This window comes from Mesoplodon mirus (genome assembly GCF_964341445.2).
Source record: "Mesoplodon mirus genome assembly, chromosome: 15".
NCBI classification, from domain to species: domain Eukaryota; kingdom Metazoa; phylum Chordata; class Mammalia; order Artiodactyla; family Ziphiidae; genus Mesoplodon; species Mesoplodon mirus.
In genome coordinates this window covers 50,569,305-50,596,767 of record NC_138991.1, presented here as the reverse complement: position 1 = coordinate 50,596,767, position 27,463 = coordinate 50,569,305, and the positions used below count along the sequence as shown (strand labels likewise).

At 42.2% G+C, this 27,463-nt stretch overlaps 1 protein-coding gene across 4 annotated transcripts; it reads right to left on the bottom strand.

The window, feature by feature from the left end:
• Window positions 1-5,074: 5,074 nt before the first annotated feature.
• On the bottom strand, window positions 5,075-25,621 carry GDE1 (glycerophosphodiester phosphodiesterase 1). Of its 4 annotated transcripts, none has more exons than XM_082643645.1 (7): window positions 25,201-25,621; window positions 18,214-18,389; window positions 16,038-16,143; window positions 12,903-12,995; window positions 8,604-8,815; window positions 7,156-7,329; window positions 5,075-5,725 (listed from the first exon to the last, which is right to left on the bottom strand). In XM_082643645.1, exons 1-6 carry the CDS (start codon window positions 25,459-25,461, stop codon window positions 7,182-7,184), a joined length of 996 nt encoding a protein of 331 aa, XP_082499771.1. In that variant the 5' UTR covers window positions 25,462-25,621; the 3' UTR covers window positions 5,075-5,725; window positions 7,156-7,181. The 4 variants fall into 4 exon arrangements, with proteins under 4 accessions (XP_082499771.1, XP_082499772.1, XP_082499770.1 ...); XM_082643646.1 differs by having other exon boundaries at window positions 5,075-5,722; XM_082643644.1 differs by lacking the exon at window positions 5,075-5,725 and having other exon boundaries at window positions 6,309-7,329.
• Between the last annotated feature and the right edge of the window lie 1,842 nt (window positions 25,622-27,463).

Below are 27,463 nucleotides of genomic sequence, written 5' to 3'. Positions count from 1 at the left end.
GTTTTGGTTTCATTCTGAGGCCTCTCTCCTTGGCCTGTAGATGGCCACCTTCTTGCTGTGTCCTCACATGGTCTTTCCTTGGTGCGCACATCCTGGTGTACCTTTGTGTCCAGATTTCCTCATCTTATAGGGACACAAGACAGATTGGATTAGGGCCCAATCTAATGGCTTCATTTTAACTAACTCACATCTTTAAAGGACTTATCTCCAAATATGGTTACATTCTGAGGTACTGGAGGTCAGGACTTCACCATATGAATTTTGGGTCAACACAGTTAAGCCCGTAATAGGGGAAACTCACACCCAGTCTCATCAGGACCTCTCATCAGGCAGCAGGGCTCTCATTGCTCGCTGTGCCCAGGATCACACAGGAAGCTGTTCGAATAGCCAGACCCAGGCCCTGCCCGCTCTAGACCAACTAAATCAGGAATCCATAGTTTTCCCTTAAAGCCCTCAGATGGTTTCAGTGGGAAGCCAGGGCTGAGAACAACTGAGCTAGAATCTAGAGTAGTGCTTTCTGAACTTGCTTGACCATAAAAGTCACCTGAGGGCTTCCCTGGTGGCGCAGTGGTTGGGAGTCCGCCTGCTGATGCAGAGGACACGGGTTTGAGCCCTGGTCCGGGAAGATCCCACGTGCCGCAGAGCAACTAAGCCCATGCGCCACAACTGCTGAGCTTGCGCTCTAGAGCCCGCGAGCCACAACTGCTGAGCCCATACGCCACAACTACTGAAGCCCGTGCGCCTAGAGCCCGTGCTCCACAGCAAGGGAAGCCACCAAAATGAGAGGCCCGCGCACCACAATGAAGAGTGGCCCCCGCTCGCTGCAACTAGAGAGAGCCCACGCGCAGCGGCCAAGACCCAAGGCAGCCAAAAAGAATAAATAAATAAAATAAATAAATTTATATAAAAAAAAGTCACCTGAGGCACTTATTGAACATGCAAATAGTGAGCTAAGAATATTGCATCAAAAATTTCTGGGGGGGCTTCCCTGGTGGCGCAGTGGTTGAGAGTCCACCTGCTGATGCAGGGGACACGGGTTCGTGCCCCGGTCTGGGAGGAGCCCACATGCCGCGGAGCGGCTGGGCCTGTGAGCCATGGCTGCTGAGCCTGCGCGTCCAGAGCCTGTGCTCCGCAATGGGAGAGGCCACAACAGTGAGAGGCCTGCGTAGCGCAAAAAAAAAAAAAAAAATTTCTGGGGACATTGTCCATCCTCCTCTTCCAAAGCTTGTCTTAATTAGCTCAAAATGATAAAAGTAACATGCTTTCCAAGAGTCACCTGAAAGCTGGATAATCACTGTAGTTTTAAGTATTAAAAAAGGATAGCCTCTCTTGAATTTCTGCAGGATCTGATCCTTTAAGTGGCTGCAGGGAAGGGCCCAATTCATTTTTTATAGGGCAATGAGATGATTTTGTGTGCAGTTCAATTATAAAAGGATTATAAAAACATCATATGACTGACATGTTTTTATAACCTTTGAATTGAGGACAGGTGGTAAGAATTAAGCTCATTAATAGACATTGTCTCAGTAAGGTAGCACTTTAAAAAAAAATAAATTTATTTATTTATGTGTTTTTATTTTTGGCTGTGTTGGGTCTTTGTTCTGTGTGCGGGCTTTCTCTAGTTGCAGCGAGGGGTGTGCAGGCTGCTCATTGTCGTGGCCTCTCTTGTTGCAGAGCACAGGCTCTAGAGCGCAGGCTCAGTAGTTGTGGCGCATGGGCTTAGTTGGTCCGCGCCATGTGGGAATCTTCCCGGGCCAGGGATCGAACCCGTGTCCCCTGCATTGGCAGGCAGATTCCCACCCACTGCTCCACCAGGGAAGCCCGGTAAGGTAGCACTTAATGGTACCTCCCTAAATTCTCACAGTGGGAACTTTTTCATAGCATTTATGTGTCTGATCAACGGTGAGATAGACCATTGAGAGGAGCTCAGGTGTGGAGCAGAGGGGCCCTCTACTTTGCTCATGACTGCACCTGCCTGATACAGAGTAATGATGCCTTACACTCGTGTGGTGTTCCGATCCACACAGTGCCTTCCCCACTTCCATCACCTGGGGATCTTGTCATAAAGCAGATTCTAGGGAATTCCCTGGCAGTACAGTGGTTAGGACTCAGCGTTCTCACTGCTGGGGTCCTGGGTTCTATCCCTGGTGGAGGAACTAAGACCCCACAGGCCGTGCTTTGTGGCAAAAAAAATAAAAAATAAAAAAAGCAGATTCTAATATTCTAATTTGTGAGTTCAGGGATGAGGCCCGAGAGTCTGCATTTCTATCTAGTGCTGTGGGTCTGAGGACCACACCCTGAGCAGTATGGTTCTGGGCTCCTCCAAAATTTGTTTTATCTTCATAGCAACAGTATTATACTGTTAATACATTTTTCAAAACATTCACTTTTTTCCCCTCATTTGAATCTCATAACATTATTGCTATAAGACAATTGGTGCAAGTATTATGATCTCCATTTGACAGATGGAAACTTACGCACACACAGGTTAAGTGGTTTGTCTGAGGTCTCATAGCTAGTGAGTGGCAGACTTGAGACTTGAGCAAAGATCAGAACCAACTAGAGGGCTTGTTAAGACACAGGTCCTGAGCCTGATCCAGAGTTTCGGATTCATTATCTCTGGAATGGGTTCTAAGAATTTGCATTTCTAGCAAGTTCCCCCTTATGCTGATGTTGAATAACTGTCTCCATGATATTGTGATTTATAAGAAATACATATTTGGTCTTTCAGGTGACTGAAATATAGGTCTCACATATATCTGGCCTTCGTCTACAGTTCCTGGCTCAAAGCTCCCCAAACCCTTGGAATTTCCTAAGCGTTGAGTGATAAAAGTACCTTTTTGTTCTGAGAAAGGTGACTTTTGGAAAGCACCTAAGGTTGGGGGCCTGGATGTCAAGGGAGCCAACCACGTGATTAGAGGGTTGGAACTCTCACTCCTAACCCCTTGATTTCTGGGGAGGGGATAGGGGCTTGAGGTTGAATCAATCACCATTGGCCAGTGATTTAGTCAAACATAACTATGTAATGAAGTCATCTTAAAAACCCAAAAGGACAGCTTTTTGCCCTTCTTTTTGGAGAGCTTCCATGTGGGGGAAACAGCACACTTCTGACACTTCTGTGTGGCCCCCCCCCACGCCTGGCCCCAAGCTCCGGGAGGACAGAAGCTCTTTTGCATAGGACCTCGCCCAATGTATGTCTTCATCTGGCTGTGGATTTGTATCCTTTAATAGCCTTCCATAATAAATCGGTGATCTAGTGAGTGAATGGGTTTTCCTGAGTTCTGTGAGCTGTTCTAGCAAATTAATCACACCTGAGGAGGAGATTGTGGGAATATCTGATTTATAGCCAGTCAGTCACAATTGCGGGTAACAACCTGTGCTTGCAGCTGGCATCTGGAGGGTGGTCGTCTGGGACTGAGCCCTTTACCCATGGAATCTGATTCTATCTCTGGGTAGATAGTGTCAGAACTGAGCTGGATTCTGAAGGACCCTGCCTGCGACTGAGAATTGCTTGTTGTTGATGTGAGGAAGCCTCCACACACAGAACACACTAGAATTGGGCCCAGGAACCCCTTTCAGCCTCAAAGGACAACATTCTTTGAGAACCCTCTGCCCAGCTGATATCCATCCTCTTCTTAACACTTGGTGTCCTGCTGTCAGATTTTGAGCGTAATTTAAAGTCTGATAAAAGAACACACAGGTCATTAATCTTCAGTATTTTTTTTTTTTTTTTTGCGGTACGCGGGCCTCTCACTGTTGTGGCCTCTCCCGTTGCGGAGCACAGGCTCCGGCGTGCAGGCTCAGCGGCCATGGCTCACGGGCCCAGCCGCTCCGTGGCATGTGGGATCCTCCTGTACCGGGGCACGAACCCGTGTCCCCTGCATCGGCAGGCGGACTCCCAACCACTGCGCCACCAGGGAAGCCCAATCTTCAGTATTTTTGATCAAAGAAATCAAGTAACTTTGCCCTACAGTAACCGTCACTCCATGCTAAGGTTTGAGTGGATGTCTGGAACACTTCATTAACTTCCACCCTGCCTTTTCCTCAAAGCTGTGGTTGACTGTCCCGTTGAAGCATTATTCCCACTTCAGGAAATGGTGTCATTTAGAAATTCTTGTCTAATAAAGAGTATTCGTGTCTTAGTGAAATTCTTGTCAGGACAAGATTGCACGCTCATCTCCAAATAAGAAAATGAGTATCGTTTAATGAAGTAAGCAGTAGGTTTCTCAAGCCTTTTCAGGTAGCCCTTCCAGGTTATCTGTCTCCACCATTCTGAGAACACAGGGGCCGTCCAATGAACAGCAGAGGATGTGATTTTTATCCCTATTGACTTTCTTGGAAAGAATGCTATCTTTGGATGGCTCACTTGTTGACGCTACTGAATCACTACACTCCCAAATCTTTACCTCACTCTAGGTCTATATCCAGGTTCCTCAAGGAACTTTCCACTTGGCTATCCCACAACTCATTCTTCCAACGTTTACTGTCTACTGTGACAGGCACTGCAAAGAGTGCTGGGAATGCTTAACATGACTGAGCCCTTGCTAAGCACCAGAAAGGAGGATAAGCCTGGGTTTAGAGTGTGGGCTCCGGAACTATATAATGTGGGCCTGAATCCTTATCCTATTACTGTCGAGTGACTGTTTAGGTAAGTTACTTAACTTCCTTGGGCTTTGGTTTCCTTCACTGTAAAATGGGATTATAATGGTACCTTGACCTCATGGTGTTGTAGCAGAGTAAACACATAGAAAGCATTTGAAACAGTGTCCAGTACATGGTAGGCAGCCCATAAATCTTAGTTATTAACAAGCATTTTACATGCACTCTTTCCTTTAATCACAACTACCCCTGCCGTGGTACTAATACTGCCCCTATTTTAGAGATGAATTCAAGACACTAGCTATATGACTTGCCCAAGGTCATATAGCTAGAGATTAGGAATTCAGATTTAACTTTTTCTGATGTCAAATCCTGTTGTTGGGACTTCCCTGGTGGCGCAGTGGTTAAGAATCCTCCTACCAATGCAGGGGACACGGGTTCAAGCCCTGGTCCGGGAAGATCCCACATGCCGTGGAACAACTAAGCCCGTGTGCCACAACTACTGAGCCTGCACTCTAGAGCCCGCGAGCCACAACTACTGAGCCTGTGTGCTGCAACTACTGAAATCCGTGCTCCACAAGAAGAGAAGCCGCCACAATGAGAAGCCTGCGCACTGCAATGAAGAGTAGCCAAGTAGCCCCAGCTCACCACAACTAGAGAAAGCCCGCGCGCAGCAAAGAAGACCCAATGCAGCCAAAAAAAAAAAAAAATCCTGTTTTTAACCCCTTTACTAAACCTTCCAAGTAAGTAATTAACACCTTCTTTCTTCATCTGAATTCTCCATTCTTCAAGGCCCACGACCACCTTAGCATAGGATCTCAATCCTTAATTGGGCCTGGCTGAGTCAAGTGCAATACGGATTTGGGACAAAGGTCAAGAGACAGAGAACTTCTGGCTCTCAAAAGGTCTTCACACCACAGAAGGGATGTTGTGAACTCTGTGCTGCCCCCGAGAGAATTTCTTCCCTGTCAGTTGCTGTATAGCCTCTGCAGGTAAGCCAAAGGGGGAATTCAGTCCTCAGATGTTTTCTTTGGTCCCTTTCTCTTCCTCTTGTCACTCTAGTCATAACGTGGCATGGAAGTCATGCAGTTTAGATATCTGTTCCATTCACTGAATCTCTGTTCTGCTGTTAATTTTAAAATTCAAGAAAATTCATTTGTAAACATCCCAAGCCTCATTCATTGTCCTCCTGTCAACACCAACTATAGCAAAAATCAGTCTGCTTCTCACCACCATCCAGCTGTGTGGGCTGGTGACCGAGCTCGGTGACCCATGAGGATTCAGGAGGGAAGTCATGACTAAGCTGTGGGCCTGTGATAAGGCCAGATAGGGCTGAATGGTGGGGGTGGGGGGCAGCTAGAGGAGACAGCGAGCTTTGCAATTTTCTGAAGACTCAACTTCATTTTAAATGATGCCACTTAAGTTCACAATAAGACCCCTGGAAGCTCACATGGGAAAGAGCAGAGCTGGGAATCAAGGGCTCTACGTTATAAAGGCAGACAAGCTGAGTGGTTCTCTGAACCGACTGACCTGGACTTGAATACCAGTTACACCAAGGACGTTGAGACCTTGGGTAAGTGACTTTAACCTTGCAGCACCTCGGTTTCCTTATCAGTAAAAAGAGATTAATATCTCTGTAAGATTTTAATTAAAATAATGCATAAATAAATGAGGGTTAATTAAAATAATGCATAAATAAACCACTGAAGTTCCTGGTAAATAGTAAACAAGAAATTTTATCATGAGATCAGGATCTATGTCACAGCTGTCATTTCTGGGAAGACCCTTCCCTTCCACAGATTTTAATTTTCTCATTTGTAAAATGAGGCTAAGCCTAGATGTTCCCGGAAGTTTCTTCCAGTTCTAACTGTCTGTGATCATCTGCTGCAGAGCAGCTTGAAAGGCTACAACTCTGCCCCCTAGTGGTTTGTAGCTCTTATTTCTAGATACCATAAACAATCCCTCAGACTGATAGCAAGACCTCCTTACCATTTTCTTTGCTTCACACCAACGTCTCACCAGGGGCCCTGGCCACTGGATTGGAAACAGCAGCTCCCTTAAATTCTTTATGTCTTAAGATATGATGCTTGGTACATGGTTTTCCCTTAGTGCTCCTTTTAATGATTTTATTAGTATGGTCACAAGTTTGATATCTACAGTACATTGATAACATAGCTGGATACAAATATTTTAAATAAGTAAAATTCTGTAAGTGGGTCAGGTTTTAGAACGTCAGCTCTGAGTGATCGTGCATTTCCCGTGCATTTGCATCTGCACCCCCAAATTGCACAGTTCAATCTGTGCTTATCTTCACTGGGTTTCAGTGTGTGCCTCAGCTAGGTCGGGGCAGGAGTGTTGTGCCTTTTTGCAGACCCAGACTTTCAAGAGCATAGGTTTTGAACTCAGGCATTCCATGGAGCATAGGAGCAACACTGGGTTTTGCTTTGGTTCAGGTAAATACCCAGTTACCAGCTACTACTTGTGTGAGCCACCTGATCCCCCAGGGGCTTGGGTATATTGATATTCCTCCATGAGGCCAGCAGGCAGTTTCTGTACCTGTGTTTCCTCCCTGGGGGAAAAGTCTAGAAGTGAGGTGTGCAGTCTTCCAACATGCTGTCCGTGATATAGCTGGAACCAAGATGGGATTCATAGTAACTTTTTTCATCAAAAGTATTAACAGTCCAAGCAACAACCTGAATGCCTTTAGCTGACCACTTCTTCAAGTAGTCCCTGGAGAAAGAGGAAAAACCAACCTTGTTAGAATAATGCCAATTGTCTCAGGAATCTACAATGGTCACTAAATATGGTGTTCGCTGAGTACTAACAGCTCCCAGAAGGAGCCTCTTAACTGGCCTCCGCACTGCAGCCAGAGGGTGTTCTAAACCAAGCATAAGCACCTCCTCCACGGCACTGCGGCTTTCAACGCTTCAGCCACTTGCTGAAGACCCCCCCACCCCGAACCCCTACCGGAGGCTGTACCTAGCCTAGTCCCACCTGTCTCTTTGGCCTCATCTTACACCACACTCCCCCCCTTTCTTTTCTGTGCTGTACTGTGTGTGTACTGATTTTTCCTGCAGTTTCTTGAAAGAACCAGGCTCCTTCCTGCCACAGCACTTTTGCACGTGTCTTCCCCTCTGACTCGGACCTCCACCCCCAATCCCCTCATTTCCTACACACCCTTCAGATCTTAGCTCAGCTGTTACTTCCTTCGGGATGTTTTCCCTGACTCCCTTGACTAGGACAAATTAAACAGCGTATGTGCACTGTTCTCTCTTACACAGCATTTATCTTAGCTCTAATTTTATGTTTATTGGATCTTTATTTGATTAGCATCTATCTCTTCCACTTGACTATAAACTACATGAGGGCAGACTGTGGCTTTCTTTCTTTACCACAGCATCTTCAACTTCTTAATACAGTACCTTGCAATACTGCAGGCATACAACAAATATTGAACTGAATGCACACATGCCTGAAATAATATGAAACTTACAACTGTAACCACCTGAAATACACAGCTATAAAATTGCCAAAATAAATATTCAGAGATTGCTAGCAGGTTAGGGAACAGAAAGTTTCCTGGGAGCAATGGATTAGAGCCTGTAATATACAGGAGAGCAGGAGGAAAGTTGGGATAGATGAGGTAGGTGCCCACAAGACATCTTCATTGTGGTTCTGCCCTGGATCCTATGTTGGTTTTTAAAGGGAGCCAATCACAAGGAAATACAATCTCTCTGTCTCTGTCTCTGCTGTCATAGTTTGGCACGTTTATTTTTTCTTTAAAATGCATTAAAACCCAAGAATATTTGATCAACTTGTTTTGGAAACAGTGAAATATGCCTAAACTCTTCCCACCTAAGAAGCTAGTGGCATTTCAACTTAATAAAGGCATGGTGGGCTTCGTGGGTGGGAACCAATCCAGGTGTCCACTGTTAATCCTCCCTTTTCAAGAAGAACATTCAGGAAATGTATCAGGAGAAGATAAAAAAAATCTTCCAACTTACGGAGATACAAAATCCTTTTGTATGAGGAAAGCTGAAATTCCACACAAGTACCACAAGATATTATGCATACTCCAATCGAGCAAAATGTCCAATGCCACAAACATGGACTGTTTCCACAAAGTATCAAAGCGTGGTTTCCCATCTCCTGTATGGCTAAGGCTCCAAGGTCTGTGAATTAAAGCTGTTACTACATTCTGATCTGCTTGTCTCATCTGAAAGGAATTTTGGAAAATAAAGCAATTATCATATCTTAAGGCCAATACTTCTCATTTGTTCGTTAGATTTAGCCAATGTACTCAGTCTGTACAAGGAGGTATGCTGCCCCCCATGTCTACTAAATAAATACGCCATCATAAACCCTTTGAGAAAATAATGTGTTGAATGTAAAGCATTTAATATATAGTATAAATGAGAACACTTCCTCCACAATCCTAAAAGAACTGCAAATACTATCTTTAAAATGAGAACATTATAACCTCAGGGTCAAATTTTAATAATGTCACAAAGAGTAACTTTCAATTGGATATTGATTTAAATTATGGCCAGAGATAATTAGAACACAGTGAAGATGGAACCATGATCATTTCAAGATGGGCTGGTTAGTTTTTGATCCTTTTTAGAGAAAATGGCTGAAAAAAAGTTGTGGGGGGCAGGGAAATGGGGTGAGAAGGGAGAGAAGTGGGGGCAGGGACGAGGACAGAGCAAAGGACAAATGGGGGATATGGATTGAATTCTCTTAGTCTGTGCTCTATGGTCCTCTGGAAAAGGTATCACACATTTTAAAGGCCTCTGGTCAAGGAAGTTTGGGAAACACTCATCCAAATGTCTAGAAGCCCTAGGACACTATTCATCTCAATGACAGTTTATATCCCAGTAGGCTCCACCCTTACTCCAAAATTTTAAATACATGCTGTGTTGGTCACTGTTGAAGGACCAACTCATTATTTTGGAAACTGGTAAATAAAGGACAGGATTAAGCATTTATTTGCCTATTGGGTAGCTAAATAGTAGATGAGAGATCCTCTTTATAGAAGTATTCCATCTAGGTAATGCATAAACAAGAAATGATAGACTTAAAATATTGACACTTTAAAACCCCTAGTAGGGACTTCCCTGGTGGTCCAGTGGCTAAGACTCCACATTCCCAATGCAGGGGGCCCGGGTTTGATCCCTGGTCAGGGAACTCAATCCCATGTGCCGCAACTAAAGATCCCGTGTGCTGCAACTAAGACCCGGTGCAGCCAAATAAATAAATAGATAAATAAATAAATAAATATTAAAAATAAAAATAAAACCCCTAGTAAATTGCCAGAGCCGGCCACTGGCATCAATAACAGCTGCTGACAACATGACGAGACAACCCGACATTATGCGCCCCCTGATGGAAGAAGACCCTTGCCTAAGAAATTATCTTGCCAAGAATAATTGAACCTAATCTGATCAAGCCTTCAGCTCTCACTACCAATTTATAGGAAATATACAGAGGAGATGAATGTGTTAAATTGTACCATGGCATAATTAGCAAAATCCAGACTTTGTTAAATAAACTCTACAAAACAACCTGATTTCTTCAATAAATACATGACAAGGGGGATTTTTACACTGGATATTTGATGATCTTAAGGACTTCTTGTTAGTGGTTTTAGATGGGATAATGGTATTGTGGTTATGTTAAAAAAAAAGAATCACTTTTTAAAGATACTTAATGTAATTTTCATGGATAAAATGATATGATATCTGGAATCTGCTTCAAAATAACCCTGGGGAGGAGGCAGAGTCAAGATGGCGGTGTGGGAAGACGCGGAGTTAGCTTCTCCCCACAACGAGGGTGCCTGCCGGCTGCTGGTGGGGAACTCTGACGCCCAAGGAGACGGAAGGAACCCCAAAGTGAACCGGTAGGATGTAGGGGGACTGAGAGGGGAGGAGAAGTGGAGGCCAGACAGGATCTGCGCCCCTGAGGCTGGGGAGATCAGGAGAGGTAGGCAGGAGGGGCCTTCCAGGAGGAGGGGAGAGTAGCAGAGGGTGATCAAGCAGCGGAGGGTGTAACACCCCACTTACACCAATGGACAGATCATCCAAACGGAAAATAAATAAGGAAACACAAACTTTAAATGAAACAATAGACCAGATAGATCTAACTGATATTTATAGAACATTCCACCCAAAAGTGGCAGAATACACTTTCTTCTCAAGTGCACATGGAACATTCTCCAGGATAGATCACATCTTGGGTCATAAATCAAGCCTTGGAAAATTTAAGAAAATTGAAATCGTATCAAGCATCTTTTCTGACCACCATGTTATGAGACTGGAAATCAATTACAGGAAAAAAACTGTAAAAAACACAAATACATGGAGGCTAAACAGTGTACTACTAAATAACCAAGAGATCACTGAAGAAATCAAAGAGGAAATAAAAAGATACATAGAAACAAATGACAATGAAAACATGATGACCCAAAACCTATGGGAGGCAGCAAAAGCAGTTCTAAGAGGGAATTTTATAGCAATTTAATCTCACTTCAAGAAAAAAGAAAAATCTCAAATAAACAATCTAACCCTACACTTAAAACAACTAGAGAAAGAAGAACAAAGAAAATCCAAAGTCAGTAGAAGGAAAGAAATCATAAAGATCAGAGCAGAAATAAATGAAATAGAAATGAAGAAAACAATAGCAAAGATCAATAAAACTAAGAGCTTGTTCTTTGAGAAGATAAACAAGATGGATAAACCCTTAGCCAGACTCATCAAGAAAAAAAGGGAGAGGACGCAAATCAATAAATCAATAAACCTCTCACTACTGAGAGATTTCTCATATACCCTGAGAAAACCATAATTTTAAAAGAGTCATGTACCACAATGTTCGTTGCAGCTCTATTTACAATAGCCAGGACATGGAACCAACCTAAATGTCCATCGACAGATGAATGGATAAAGAAGATGTGGCACATATATACAATGGAATATTACTCAGCCATAAAAAAGAAATGCAATTGAGTTATTTGTAGTGAGGTGGATGGACCTAGAGTCTGTCATACAGAGTGAATAAATCAGAAAGAGAAAAACAAATACCGTATGCCAATGCACATAAATGGAATTAAAAAAAAGGTACTGATGAACCTAGTTGCAGGGCAGGAATAAAGAGGTAGACGTAGAGAACGGACTTGAGGACATGGGGTGGGAGGGCAAAGCTGGGGTGAAGTGAGAGTAGCATTGATATATATACCCTACCGAATGTAAAATAGTTGGCTGGTGGGAAGCAGCAGCATAGCACAGGGAGATTGCCTTGGTGTTTTGAAATGACCTAGAGGGGTGGGATAGGGAGGATGGGAGGGAGGCTCAAGAGGGAGGGGATATGGGGACATGTGTATGCATATGGCTGATTCGCTTTGTTGTGCAACAGAAACTAACATAGTATTGTGAAGCAATTATACTCCAATAAAGATCTACTAAAAAAAAAATAACTCTGGGGATAAATGGGGTTATGGATGAAACAAGCTGGATTATGGTTAAAGGAGGGCTTGCTGTAGTATCTATGTATTTGCATATTTCAAATCATGCGTATTTTAAATTATAAGACTTATTTTTAAAAAAGGTATATTCTGCTGTTACTTAGTGAGACACAGAAATATATAATTAATTCTGTTCTGAGAATGTTCCCAAAGTAATCTGAATGAGCCTATAAACAACATGAAAGAAGGAGCTAAAAAGGAATCATGGTATTTTAAAACAGCGTACGAGTACTTTCCCCTTACTGAATTTTTGTTAATTTAAAAGAGGAGTCTCGGCTTCCCTGGTGGCGCGGTGGTTGGGAGTCCGCCTGCCAATGCAGGGGACGCAGGTTCGTGCCCCAGTCCAGGAGGGTCCCGCATGCCATGGAGCGGCTGGGCCCGTGAGCCATGGCCGCTGAGCCTGCGCGTCCGGATCCTGTGCTCCGCAATGGGAGAGGCCACAGCGGTGAGAGGCTCGCGTACCGCAAAAAAAAAAAAAAAAAAAAGAGGAGTCTCTTCACAGATGTAGAGAACAAACGTATGGACACCAAAGGGGGAAAGGGGGCGGGGTGGGTGGTGGTGGTGGTGGGATGAATTGGGAGACTGGGATTGACATCTATACACTAATATGTATAAAATAGATAACTAATAAGAACCAGCTGTATAAAAAATAATAAAATTCAAAAAAAAGAGAAGTTTCTTAATTCAGTTCAGTTTAACTGGCATCTATCTTATGCTTATTTAGCCCATTGCTATTATTACCACCAACTAACATAATATTATATACAACAAAAATCCAGAATTTTACCTTATAGATAACTTCTGGCAAGAAAGAGCAGACAATACTATTATTGTATAGTTGAGGAAACTCCATATATACTTTCTTTAGAGCATCAGTAGCCTGTAAAAGAGATTCATGTATTTAAAATCTATTAAAATGTAGTCCCAACCAGTAACTACTATATATAAGTACAACTCTATTAAGTAAATCAGAAGTTTACTAATATATGGGGATGTGCAAAGGAGTATTGGTAGGTTGCATTATCCACTAGGATGCATTTTAAACTCACATCAGCAGATAAGGAAGAAGCTGGGGTACTGCTGCTTTACTATTTTGTTGAGAGGCTCACCTCCTTTTGTCATACTTTGGAAAAGTATGGCAGACTACAGGCCAGTGGAGGTTGGAAGCAAAATTTTAAAATCTTTTCCTTATACTCTAGTTTAGCCACTAGGATAGGTCCTTTTATACCCACAACTCTATCTCCCTCTGCCTTTCCTAGCTGAAGTGGGAGTCAACCAGTCTGCAAACTAGAAAGGGTAGATTTTCTCAGTCTAGGCGACTAAGAGGAAACGTCATCCATCGTCAAAACGGAGGGAGAAGCAATGGGACAAGGGAGAAACTGGGAAGAGTCTCCCAACTCTTCCCAAGAAGAGCAGAAGTTTCTTTTTGCGGTGGACCAGCTACCAAATGAAGAAGTGATAGAATTAAAATACTGATATTTTGTAACCGCTAGTGAATTAACAGATTTGGCCACTGAGCAACAGCAGCAGCTAACAACAGAGATGACCAGAGGTTAGGTGGAATGTAATGTTGCTACATCATAATTCTTGAAATACCCCTAATTTTTGGAAAGTCACACATAACCTATAACCAAATATAAGCAACTAAATGCATTCCCCAAAATAAAAAAGAACATAGAAATTATTCATGTCATGCTTCCCTTCACTAATATCAGAGTGTGAGCTATAGAGCCAAAGTCGTTTTCTTGCTGTGAACTAACATGCACCATGTGTGATGCTTCATCTACATTCTTCATCTGATTCTCACAACAACCCTATGTGGTCATTTCTTACATTGTTCCCATTTTGCCCATAAGGAAACAGAAGCTTTTCAAGGTTAAAGTTACACTGTAGTAGGTGAGAGTTTAACCACAATCTCCAAAGCCCGAGATCTTGGCTCCTGTACTCTATCGTCTCCAATTTAATGCCAAAACTTGTTCCTTTATACTCCAATTTTAAAAATTAATTAATTAATTAATTAATTATTTTGGCTGCACTGGGTTTTCGTTGCTGTGCACGGGCTTTCTCTAGTTGCGGCAAGTGGGAGCTACTCTTCATTGCAGTGCATGGACTTCTCACTGCGGTGGCTTCTCTTTGCTGCAGAGCATGGGCTCTAGGCATGCCAGCTTCAGTAGTTGTGGCATGCGGGCTCAGTAGTTGTGGCTCGCAGGCTCTAGAGCGCAGGCTCAGTAGTTGTGGTGCATGGGCTTAGTTGTTCCGTGGCATGTGGGATCTTCTTAGACTAGAGCTCGAACCCGTGTCCCCTGATTGACAGGCGGATTCCTAACCACTGTGCAACCAGTGAAGTCTCTATGCTGCCATTTTGGTGAATTAGATCACTATGTTCTGCCCAATGCTGCCCAAACCAGCTGTGAGCACCTAACCAGAAAGCTCAAAGAGCTGGAAAAAAAATTTTTTCTTCTCCTCCCTCACCCCTCTTTATTCTAAGAAAATAATCATGAAGGTCAGTACACCATGGGTGAAATGTAGGGCCTATCAGGGTTCCGAAACATGGGCCGTTATCATCAATAAAACCCGAGGTGCTCATTAAAAATCTTGTTCCTTGACCCCATGACCCTGGCCATTTTTAAGATTTAATCTCTGGGTGGAATCTGGATTTTTAATATGTATTCCTGGTGATTCTGATGCAGACTGACTGGAAAACCCAGACATATAGAACTATCAGTTTACCAGAATAATAAATTAGCCAGAGCACCATTCTCCTCTTTCTTCAAAAATGGGAGTTTATTGTACTTAAGTTAGAGGCTCATATTTCAGGTTTTAACAACTGGTTTCAACAATATCCTGGGCTTATTAAAAAAAAAAGTTGGGGGCTTCCCTGGTAGCACAGTGGTTGAGAGTCCGCCTACCGATGTAGGGGACACGGGTTCGTGCCCTGGTCCGGGAGGACCCCACATGCCGCGGAGCGGCTGGGCCCGTGAGCCATGGCCGCTGAGCCTGCACGTCCGGAGCCTGTGCTCCGCAACGGGAGAGGCCACAACAATGAGAGGCCTGCGTACCACCGAAAAAAAAAAAAAACCGAAATAAAAAAAAAGTTGGTATCATCAGAACTCTCCATCAGTAGATGGCCATTACTGATTATAATTATTGCTGGGGGAAAATACCCAAGTTGTACAACTACATTTGTACTTGAAAGATGTATTTGTACTTGAAAAGCTGGTTATGAGAACAAATGTAATCTGAACCATATTTTACCATTGATTTCCACTGCAATAATGTGTTTTTATGAGTAAAAGTATGTATTCTAAAATTTAAGCAAAATCTTATTTAAGAATGTAATACATATTTTAAGAAATTATAATAAATAAAAGTATAATTACTCAAGTCATAGAATAAGAAAACTATACGTAAGGGATAGAAATCATACGAAAGGCATAAATCCTTGTAGAAGACAAATATCCTCTTAGCTATCAGAAGCTTTAAATATAGGAGTTTTCTTTAAATTCAGTCCAGAGTTGTCTAAGACTCTTATCAGCCAGATGTAACTGGTCTTGTGTCCAACTCCTGGAGCCCTTTTTATGAGGTTACTTAAGTGTTCTGTTCAAGAAGTGCCTCTTTACTGTTCATTTAATATCTTTTGTAAATGTTTCATGCAAATAAAAGAAACCTGACTCTTCTATTTTGTGCTAGTTGTCGAATATTGGGGATTGTTAAATGGTTCCATCAAAGGTTAAAAGGTTAACCATAATTTACTGTTTCCTTGAAGATGTGGATTTTTGCACTGTAAACTTCCATTAAGCAAATATAATTTGTAAAAATTATTTAAGAATATAAAAAATAAAATATATAGTTAATTTTGGAACAAACTAGCACTTAAATAAAGCTGTCTTTCCCAAAGTGCAGTCTATGGTATAAACTGTACCATATTTGCATGGCCTTTGACATCAAAGAAGATTGTGAGGTTACGGTTTAGGCACTCTGCAACAGCTTCGCTCAGGGTAGGAATCTTTTCATCAGGGAAATCATTCCTATAAGAGAGGGAAAAGGAATAGTACATTGTAGGAACAAGGAAAAGATAAAAGTTTGGTGAAACAGACATTTGAAAAATGTCTCCCAACCAAAGGAAAAGAGCGTTTTCCCCAACTTCCTTTCTCCAACCATACCAAAGTCCAAGGATAATATGTTTTTAAACCAAATTAAAGATATTCTTGGCCACAGAACAGCAACAACAAAAATCATTTATTTTTTAGGCAGTCACTTGATTTATAATATAATTAGTAACTCTACTCACTAAAGGGCAGAGTCTATGCCATCTTTGGAGAACTCAGAGACTTAAGATTGTACTTTCCCTAATAAAACCTTATGCAGGAGAAATTCCTAGCTATATATACATCTGTTAACTGTATGGTTGTGTATTTAAGTGAAACTGGTTAAAATAAATAATTTTCTAATACATAAGTTTCTGAAAAAGAAAAGGAAAGTTAAGTGCCTGACACATAAGAAATCAGCTTTTCTCAAATAACAAAATTTCACTCTACATGATTTAACTTATGCTAATTCAACGGTATTAATTCAACTGTAAGATACTGGTTTTAAAAAAGATAAAGATAAATAGTACAGCAAATTCTGCCAGCCACTCTATTCAGTGACTATTCCCTGGGAATCAGAGACATGAATTTGCTATTCCTCTGGCTAGTCTTAGTTGCCATGCTCCCCTCTCAGGATGAGCATTTTACCCCACTGACAGAAAGTTTTCCTTCTTTTCCAACAACATGGTCTCTAAACACAAGCCAATTATTTGGTATTTAAGCAAAGAAAATGCAACCTTTCAACTATGGAACAAAGACTGCTTGGATTAAAGACATTAAGATGGTATATTGGCTCCAATACCATGCCTTCTTAAAGTATTTTAAGGGTGATGCTGACCCTAAGCATTTTTTGCATTAAGTGTTGACTCTGATTTGACATCTTATTAGCTACAATGTCACTGTAATATTAAAACCAGCCTTCCCCTTGCCTACAGCTGAGCAATGAAATATCTGTAACAGCAGAGAGCAATTCCAGCAGCTTGGACTCAGAACTTTCAAGTGTTATCAATATTCTTTCTAAAGTATGACTTCCTTTGGCTGACTTTTAATTTCTTTCAGTTCCTAGGAAAATAAAGTCTGAATCATCTTTTAGGGAGGTCTACAGTTTAATCACTGGGTCAAATAAATTGACCAGAGAATTGATACGACATGAATTACAATAAGAACACATTTTTCGGTATTACAAAGACAAGAGGAGAGGGATTTATTTTTTTTATTTATTTTTTTTTTTTTTGCTGTACGCGGGCCTCTCACTGTTGTGGCCTCTCCCACTGCGGAGCACAGGCTCCGGACGCACAGGCTCAGCGGCCACGGCTCACGGGCCCAGCCGCTCCGCGGCATATGGGATCCTCCCAGACCGGGGCACGAACCCGTATCCCCTGCATCGGCAGGCGGACTCCCAACCACTGCGCCACCAGGGAGGCCCGAGGAGAGGGATTTAAATAACCACGTTCCGAAGTATATAACCCAGATACCAATTCCAAGGTGTCTACAGTTGTTAATGGTGGGAAGGGCATGGGTTCTGTGGTCATATACATTTTAGAAACACTAAGTTAAAGGCAAGAATTGATTGACGTGAACTGTTTATCCCCAAGGGGAACATCTAAAGTATAGAGTTTGATCTTATTTGATCATAGAACCCTTTTCTTCTGGAACATCTTATACGATTAGCTCTGATACACATACACACACACACACACACACATACACACACCACACATACATATATAAATTTATATGACAGTACAAAGTAACTGTCACATTAGAGTATTGTCTTGAGAATAATTCTGAAGCCAAATTTGGCCTCAGTGGGAAAAGATAAAAAATATTCATGCCATATTTCTGTCGTTCCTGGCACCTGCCCATTACTTGGGAAACCTGTATACAGCTGAAAACAAAACAGCAAAACAACGCTTCTGGAGCAGAAGATGTAATTAGAAGGTGCTAGTGTCTTTCTGTGATCTCCAACACAAGTTGAAAGATATGTTTAGGTGACAATACACCACTTACCTTAATCTGTGATTTGCTGCAGGATTAAGCTTCCTAATTTGTTCAAATGTCAAATCACACAATCGACCGGTGCCATCAGTTGTCCTATCTACTGTGCTATCATGCATTAAGACAGGAATCCCATCAGAAGTAAACTCAAGGTCCAACTCCACGCCTGCCGCTCCATTCTTAGCTGCCTTAACAAAAAAACCAACGATATTAATGTCAAGTGGCCACAGATGTCATTTTGCAATCTAAACACTAAAGATGACCAACAGGGCTGGCTAAGTAGACAGTTTCTCTTACTGATTCTATTCCCTTCCTATATCAAAGAGCAACCCAACCTATTTCTCTTTTTCATGGATGTTAACCTTACTTCAGTGTCCACACTTATGGATTCCTTACAAACTTCAATTTCCCCACTTTTCTCACTCTCAGAGTGGCAGATGGGGAGACTTCTGGAATTTGTTTTCTCTGGTTACTTTAACTATACAGACCATTAATGGCTTACAATTACAAATATTTAGTCACATTTCACTGTTTACCTACACTCTCTTTGGTGCAGTATCTCCGATGATTCCCCTGTGTTTGTTGATTAGTTGGATATTGCACTACCTTGGTATAAACAGGACGAGTCAGGTTTTTGCTGGTTTAATTCCATCCTCTAGAGCAGAAACACCAAGACTGCTTCTAGAGGACACTAGATTTTGTTTATGTGAGCAGCACTGGCTGTTGGCCAACAAGTTGGTAAGCCCGATAAGGCACACAAGAATTTATCTAAAAAGAGAACATGAACATAAAGTTTGAGGGGCCATGCTCCTCTGAGACACACTATCCAACATTTGCTTCCTTGGCTTCTTTGTCACAATGAAGACGTGAAACACTCATTATGATCAAGACTTTAAAGTTAAATTTTTTTAAAATTATGCAAACATACATTGCAAACATACATAGTAGTATACAGGAAAAAAAAGACTTAACGGATGTTAACATTTTGCCATATTTGCTTCAATCTCTTGCTGCCCTAAAACAATAATAGCTATATTATTTATTGCCTTTTATATTTGTCAGGCACTATTCTAACTGCTTGAAATGTATTAACTCATTTGATCCTCACAACCCTTCAGGAGGTACTATTAACATGTTCATTTTCAGATGAGGAAACTGAGAGAGATTAAGAAACTTGCTCAGGGTTACACAAACTAGGATGTGGTAGAGGCTACACTCTTAACCACATGACTTTACTATCACACTACAGATACAGCTAAAATCCTCCCCCCTTCTTCTCCAGAGGCAACTGCCAAGTGGACATGCATAATTTCTATATCATTCCCTTACAGGTCTTTATATATTTACTACACATCAGGTACCCATAAACAACATACAGCACTGTACTAGTGCACAGTAAGCATTCAATCAACATTAGCCATTGTTGTTTTTTAACATGCTTTTAACTGTAAAATAGTCAAATTTATTAATTATGTCCTTTATAGGTGGAGATTTGTCTATCTTATTTAAATCCTTTCTTACCCCCACTTATAAACAACTATTTTCTTCTAGGCTTCAAAGTTTGATTTTCACATATATGACCAAGATTTCCCCCTCTAAAAATTCCAATTCCATCACTAACTGGCTATGTCATCTAATTACAAATATTACTCTAGCCTCCGTTTCATCATTTTTATGATGATGCTTCTTTAATGATCTTAAGAGTTGTGAGGATTTAGAAATAATGTATGTAAATCACCAAGCTTGGTGCCTGGCTCAGAGGTGGCACTCAATATAAGCTATTATGATGACTAGAAAAACACTTATGCCTCAGTGAAAAAGTCATTACATAAGATGTAATGCTTACATCTACACTGATTAAAAGGTACATCTTTTTATAAGATTAAAAGGTATATCTTGGGGGCTTCCCTGGTGGCACAGTGGTTGAGAGTCTGCCTGCTAATGCGGGGGACGCGGGTTCGAGCCCTGGTCTGGGAAGATCCCACATGCCGCGGAGCAACTAGGTCCGTGAGCCACAACAACTGAGCCTGCGCATCTGGAGCCTGTGCTCCGCAACAAGAGAGGCCGCGATAGTGAGAGGCCCGCGCACCGCGATGAAGAGTGGCCCCCGCTCGCCTCAACTAGAGAAAGCCCTTGCACAGAAATGAAGACCCAACACAGCCAAAAAAAAAAAAAAAAAAAAAAAAAAGGTATATCTTTCCTAAGTTTAATAATGCACTGGTAAATCAACATGGGTTATATATTTTATAACATAAAACAAGATCACATTTCCAGTATTCACAGTGCATCTCTCTCACCGTAATACAAATGTTAACCTTATTCCTTGAGGCTAGTAATTCGGTTCAATTATACTTTTATCCACTAGGGCCATTGTTACTTGGCTACAAAACAAAAAATAACAATGGTGAGACACTGTATTTTAGCAAGAATACTAAAGGTAATGAGTTCATTTATTTGTCTTTTCTGTGTAGTTTATTAAGGCCCAAAACAAAAGTGCTATAAAAGCTCACCATACTAGAGCTTCTTAGACCAGATCTTCTAATGCCTGCATTCAACTTTCTTTCCCAATACTTTTATGTAGAGGCAAAAAGATAAACCCCTGAATCTGATTCACATATTAGTATATACTTTATACTCTTATTTCAAGAAGTTTCTTATAATAGTATTTTTCTTCTAAACGTACACACTTCACATAAACTAGTCTACGTAAATACTGTAATTTATTAAAATTTTACTTAAGATGTTAGTTTGAAACTATACTAATAGTTTAGTAATAGAATAGTATAGTGTAGTATAGTTATAGAAGTCAGATCAATGACTGTCTTGGGGCAGAGGGAGGAGTAGGGGTTGACTCCAAAGAGAACACAAAGGAACATTCTAGGGTGATGGAAATGGATTGAGGTGGTGGCTACCCAGGTGTAAATATTTATCAAAACTCATCAAACTGTATACTGAAAATGTATCTTTTATTGTATGTAAATTATACTTTGACAAAGTTGATTTAAAAAGTGTCTGCTTTAATAAAGTCATTATACTTATATGGCTTTTGACATACTATCCACATACCATAAAATTCATCCATTTAAAGTACACAATTCAATGGTTTTCAGCATATTTGCAGTTGTGCAACCATCACTACAATCGCTTTCTGAACATCTCCATCACCCCAAAAAGAAACCCCATACCCATTAGCAGTCAGTCCCCACTTCTCTCTCCAACCCTCCCAGTCCCTGGCAACTACTAATCTACTTCCTTCTCTATGGTTTTGCCTATTCGAGACATTTTATTTAACAGAATTATATAATATGCAGTCTTCTGTGACAAGCTTCTTTTACTTAGCATGTTGTTTTCAAGGTTCATTCATGTTATAACATGTATGGGGACTTCATTCATTTTTCTTGCTAAATAATATTCCATTGTGTGGCTATATCACATTTTATTTATCCTTTCATCAGCTGATGGACATTTCTGTTGTTTCCACTTTTTGGCTATTATGAATAATGCTATGAACAATCCTGTTCAAGTTTTTGCATGATGCATGTTTTCAATTCTTTTGAGTATATACCTAGGAGTGAAATTGCTGCTTCAGATGGTAATTCTATATTTAACCTTTCTCTAAAAAAAGAATTAATTAATTAATTTTTGGCTGTGTTGGGTCCTCACTGCTGCACGTGGGCTTGCTCTAGTTGCAGAGCACGGGCTTCTCATTGCGGTGGCTTCTCTTGTTGTGGAGCACGGGCTCTAGACGGGTGGGCTTCAGCAGTTGTGGCTTGCGGGCTCTAGAGCACAGGCTCAGTAGTTGTGGCACATGGGCTTAGTTGCTCCACGATCTTCCCAGACCAGGGCTCGAACCCGTGTCTCCTGCGTTGGCAGGTGGATTCTTAACCACTGCACCACCAGGGAAGTCCTATATTTAACCTTTTGAGGAACCACCAGACTAGTTTCCCACCATCAGTGTATGAAGGTTCCAATTGCTGCATAATCTTGCCAATACTTCTGTCTGTCTTTCTGATTATAGCTGTCCTAGTGGGTATGAAGTGGTATTTCACTGTGGTTTTGAATTGCATTTTTCTGATGGCTGATAATGTTGAGTATTTTTTCTGATGCGCTTATTGCCTATTTGTACATCACAATTCTTCCAAAAATATTTATCGAGTGTCTACTATGAATCAGGCACTGTTCTAAGCAGTGAGGAGAGGGTGGTGAGCAAGAAAGAAAAGGAACACGGATCTTACACTTTAGTGGGGAGAAACAGACTATACACATGTTACGTGTATTATGATAGTGATAAATGTTTGAAAAAGAAAATAGAGGGTAATGTGAAAGTTCAGGCATGTGGGGGTCACTAGACAAGGCAATCAGGGAAGGCCTCTTTAAGAATATGACACTTGAGCTGAGACCTTAGTGATAAAAGGGAGTCAACAATACAAAGATCCAGGGGAAGAGTTTTCTAAGTAGAAAAAATAGCAAATATAATACAAAGGCCCAAGGTAGGAAGGAGCCACAAAGTATTGATTGCCTACCCAGATCTACTCCCTTTCTTCTTCCCTGCTGGTAGAGAGCTGTTCTTTCCCCAGTGTTCAGCTTTCTCCTCTGCTGTAAGTGGACTATTCCCAACCCCTCCGTGTGCGTCTGTCAGAGAGGGTGAGAGAGACTGACTGACTTCTGGGAAAGACTTATGGAAGAGGGAGTAGAGCCTTTTCTTGAGGCTGGATGCTGATATGTAAGGATGTGAGTCCTGGGGCTGCAATGGCCACCTGGCAACTACAATGAGGGCTAGTAAATATGCTGCAGGTGGCAGAGCAGATAGATCAGTAGAAACGGTGTCCTCCACAATCACAAAGTGAAGAGCTAAATAAACCACCCTGGAAGTCACCTCTCCCACACACACCTCTTGCTATGTGAGACAGTCCCCTTATTGTTTGAAATATTGTAAGTTAGAGTCTCTATTACATGAAGCCAAAAGCGTCATTAACAAACACCCAAGGTGGTTTAAACAGACAGAGTTGGGGCTTTGAGAAAGGTCCAAAATGGAAAGGTGTTTTGATTTTACCTAATTGCAATAGAAAAACCACTGGAGGGTTTTAAATATGGGCATGATATAATCTGAATTATACTTTTAAAGCTGCACTCTGGCCCCTCTGTGGAGTGGACTGTGGGTTTGATTTCATGCTTCTGTCACTGTTTATAATCGTGACTCTGTTTTTGGAATGCATTCATTTCACCGCTCTCAAGTTTTTCCTTCTCTATCTATTCCATAATCTACCAGAAATTCTACCACTGTCAGAATGTCTTCCCTGACTTTTTACATAATAGAATGTTTAAGAATATAAATTATGAGCTGCAAACAAGCAAAGTGAAGAAGAACAGGACAAAAAAACAAACTTTGAAGGAAGTAAACTACATATTTCTTTTGAAGTCAAGAGGGAGGATGTGACCTTGTCTTCTGCAGCGAAATTCTGTCACGGCTAAAACGTTCATTGATAATGACCTTGTATTTGAACAAGCTAAATTACATCTCATTTCCTCTTAAAACCAGGAATCAGCTTGGCGCAATGTTATTTATCATAATTACATATATTAAAGACATGTTCAACCTAAACATACAAGACATGAATGGAGTTTAGCTATAATTCCCTTGCAACACAACAGGATATGACACACTATAAGTATATGTGTATTTCACATACATACTTTCTCATTTAATGTGAGGTAGCCTATTTCATTGAATCACAACCGATTAGGTGGATATTAACATTATTCCCACTTTACAGATGAGGAAACTTAAGGTCAGGGCTGGGACTAAAGTGAGGAGCGGTACCCTAGGGTGCCTTGCTTGCTACATCCTACCCGTGACTCTCACTGGGACACAGAGCGCTTAAGTAACTTGTTCATTACACAATACTGTCTGTCCCTAGCTGGACAAAGAAAGGACATTCAGTCCAAATTTTACATCCTGGAACATATTCTAATCTATGACAAAGAGCACTGGGACTTGGAATCAGAAGGCTGAATTCCAAAAGGAGCTGTGTGTGTTTGAGCCAGTTTTCCTAGCCACTTACTGTTAAAATAATGTTTCAGAGAAATGAGAGGATCAGATATATTTCCACATATGCAAAAGTGCCTAGACAACTGCAAAGTTCTCTTATTATGCAAGCTGTTATTATGATGAAGTCCGGAGACTGCCAAGAGAGCCTTGTGAAAAGGGGAGGCAGAAATTATCAGAAGTCCTGCTGCTTGTGTTGTCTGACCATGGGGAAAGGTGATAAGGAGATGATCTGGATAATTTGGAGGACAAGTAAAGACAGCCGCTGTGAAGGTGATCCATTTAGAATATGTTAGCTAACCACACTGACCAAGGCTCTACTTAACCTGGCCACATTTCCTACTTCATTCACACACCAGCCCCTGTTTTGTCCCTTGAAGTCAGGCCATATACTGTCTATTCTGTTACATGAAAATTCCAACATCATTCCCACCTCAGGACCTTTGCACTTGCTGTTCCCTTTTCCTGGAGCACTTTTCCCCCAGATCCATGGCGGGCTCCTCATAATCCCGGTCTCAGTTCAAAGGTCACTTCTTCGGACAGGATTTCTGTCTAAAATGACCCTCCCGACATTCCTTATTCGGTAACCCTATTTCTTCATGGCACTCTTCGCTTTCTTAAAGTACCTTATGTATGTGTTTATTTGTTTAAGACCTGTCTCCCCTACTCCAATGCAAACTCTGTGAAAGCAGGTACCCTTTCTGTCTTGTTCATGACCATCCTCAGTACCTGGCACATAGCAAATACGTTAAGTATTTGCAGTGTTCTATAAATACTTGAAGTCTGGAGATTTCCCGTAATTCAGAGGGATCGAGGGCCACTTGAATGTATTCCTTGTGGGCAAATGGGAAAATGGTAAGGCTATCCTGAAAAGGCTGGGGAACCTTCGGAAGGCCAGGCAGAAGTCCAAGCTCCCAGGAGGCGCGCAGGGGCGGGAGGAGTGGAGAACTCACCTGCCGAATGGCCGCTAGCGTGTTCTCGGGCGCGTCGTGGCTGCCGCCGCGGTGGGCGATGGCGGAGACGCGGTCCCGGGGCTTCAGCACCTGCATGGCCCTGCGGGAGGGCACCGGCTCAAAGCTGAAGAGGCGCAGCAGGAGGTAGAGGCTGCCGGTGAAGAGGCAGGCACTGAAGGGACTGCGCGTCACCAGCAGCAGCATCATCATCAGGAAGGAGAAGGGGCCCATGAGGCCCCCCTGTTCCTCCCATAGCCACATGCCGGCGCCCGCACCGGCACGGACGGGAGTCCCGGTCCCGCCGGGCTCCGCGGACAGGAGACCAAGAAGCTACGACGACAGCCCAAAGCGCGGGCCGCAGCTGACACCCTTTGAGTGGACTAGCGCCGCACAATGGCGGCCGCGGCTGCTTCCGTAGAAGGAGCCCGAGGTCCAGCCAATCAGGGCCGAGGATCTCCAGAGCTCGGGGCGTAGCAGCTGCCAAGGCAACGGAGGCTGGTCCGAACTCACGGCTGACGTTCCAAAGTACGTTCCAAAGTTTTGCGTTATTCTGTGGTCCGGACTTCCACCGGGGCTTTCAAACTCTAGAAGCAAGGCGAGGGATATGACAGCAGTCTTAAGGTCGTAGGACTGGAAAGGATCTTAATGACTCCATTTTGCCGTCAAGGAAACTTTGAAGGGGCAGGACGCTTACACTATTTATTAATTCAATTCAAGGTATGCGAACAGCAGTCCGGATGCTCAGGACAACAGCAAGTGAACAGGACCGACAGGATCCCTGCTCTCATGGGGCTTACATTCTCGTGGGGCAAAATAATAGTGTTAGAGAGTACAGTTAACACTTACAGAGCACATAACCATGTTCCAGGTTCCGTGACTGCAACTGCTTTGTGTGTTATTCTCACAACAGGTTCGGTTGGGTATTACCTCAGGAAACTGAATTCAGTCGACTTTAGAAGGATTTTTTCAGATTCTGAGGGAGTGAAAGAACATAACAAAGGAGGCATAATCGGATTATAAAGTTGGAAGGGATTTTAATAATGCCCTCATTTTATAGATGAAGAAACTGTGGCCAGGAGAAGTGAAAGGACTTGAGCGGACTTCTAACCTTCGCCTCCTACTCAGGGCTAATGATGGGGCTTCTGTACAAGGCACTGCAAGAATTATCTCAGTTGTTCCTCGCAACCGACCTTGTGATAGGCACTTTTGAAAATCTTATTTTACATATGAAAAAATAGGCACGGGAAAGAGGGTCAGTAAGAGAGGCAGAAAGTAAGGCTGATTTAGGAAATGGAAAGTGGCTAGCTGCTAAATCACATTTTGGAAATGTCAACAAAAAATTGGCAGTTGCCATCTGCCTCTACAAGGATTAAGTTACTAGCCACTGCAGCCACTGACCTTCAACACACCCTGAAAGGAGTTCAGGGAGATAGTTAGATATTCTCGGAAGATTTTATGAGCCCAATTCTTGCATCTCCTCATATCTAGGAAAGCACTAAAATCGTTAACAGTGACATCTGCTCCTGTGACTAGCAGCAAGCCTGTGCCAAAATGTGTGCTTGATTGCACGGATCCCCCTTCACTAAAACTATATATAATACTGGCCTTCCCCCCTTCCTCTTCAGAGCAGTTTCTCAGAGCTACCTGAAATACTGTCTCCTGGGCTATAGCCCTCATTTTGCCCCAAATAAAACTTAACTCACAACTCTTACGTTGTGCTTTTTTTTTTTTTTTTCAGTTGACAAAAAGCTGGTAACATGTTTCGACAGAGAACTTTGGCAAAACATTCTGAGCTTTTCCTGCCATCTTGAACCTGTTAACTACCTTTCTTGGAGCTATTTTCCCACTGATTTGCAAGCGGGTATGGATGTGTTGAAGCTTAGAGTTGGCATCTAGGATTCAGTTATTTTTTATTTACAGAGAAAAATATTTTGGTGACCGTTGTATGTATTACAACGATTATACAGAAAGAAGTTATCTCTATACAGGTAAGTGAAAAATAGCAGTTTCAAGGAATATTTCAGAGGACTTCAGACCTGAGGAGCGTTCTTAACGAAATAAGGTTTGCGAGCTGGCAGTGAAGACTACGCCTCCCAGCTTGCACCGCGCTTCCCGGAAGTACAACGCCCTCCATCGCTGAACCTGTACTCAGGCGCGCAAAGCACCTCGGGTATTGTAGTTTTCTGGAGGCCAAACCGGTCCAACGGCCCGGAAGCAACCACCGGAAGTGCCGGCCCTAAGAGGTGGAGTCCGGGCAGCGGCG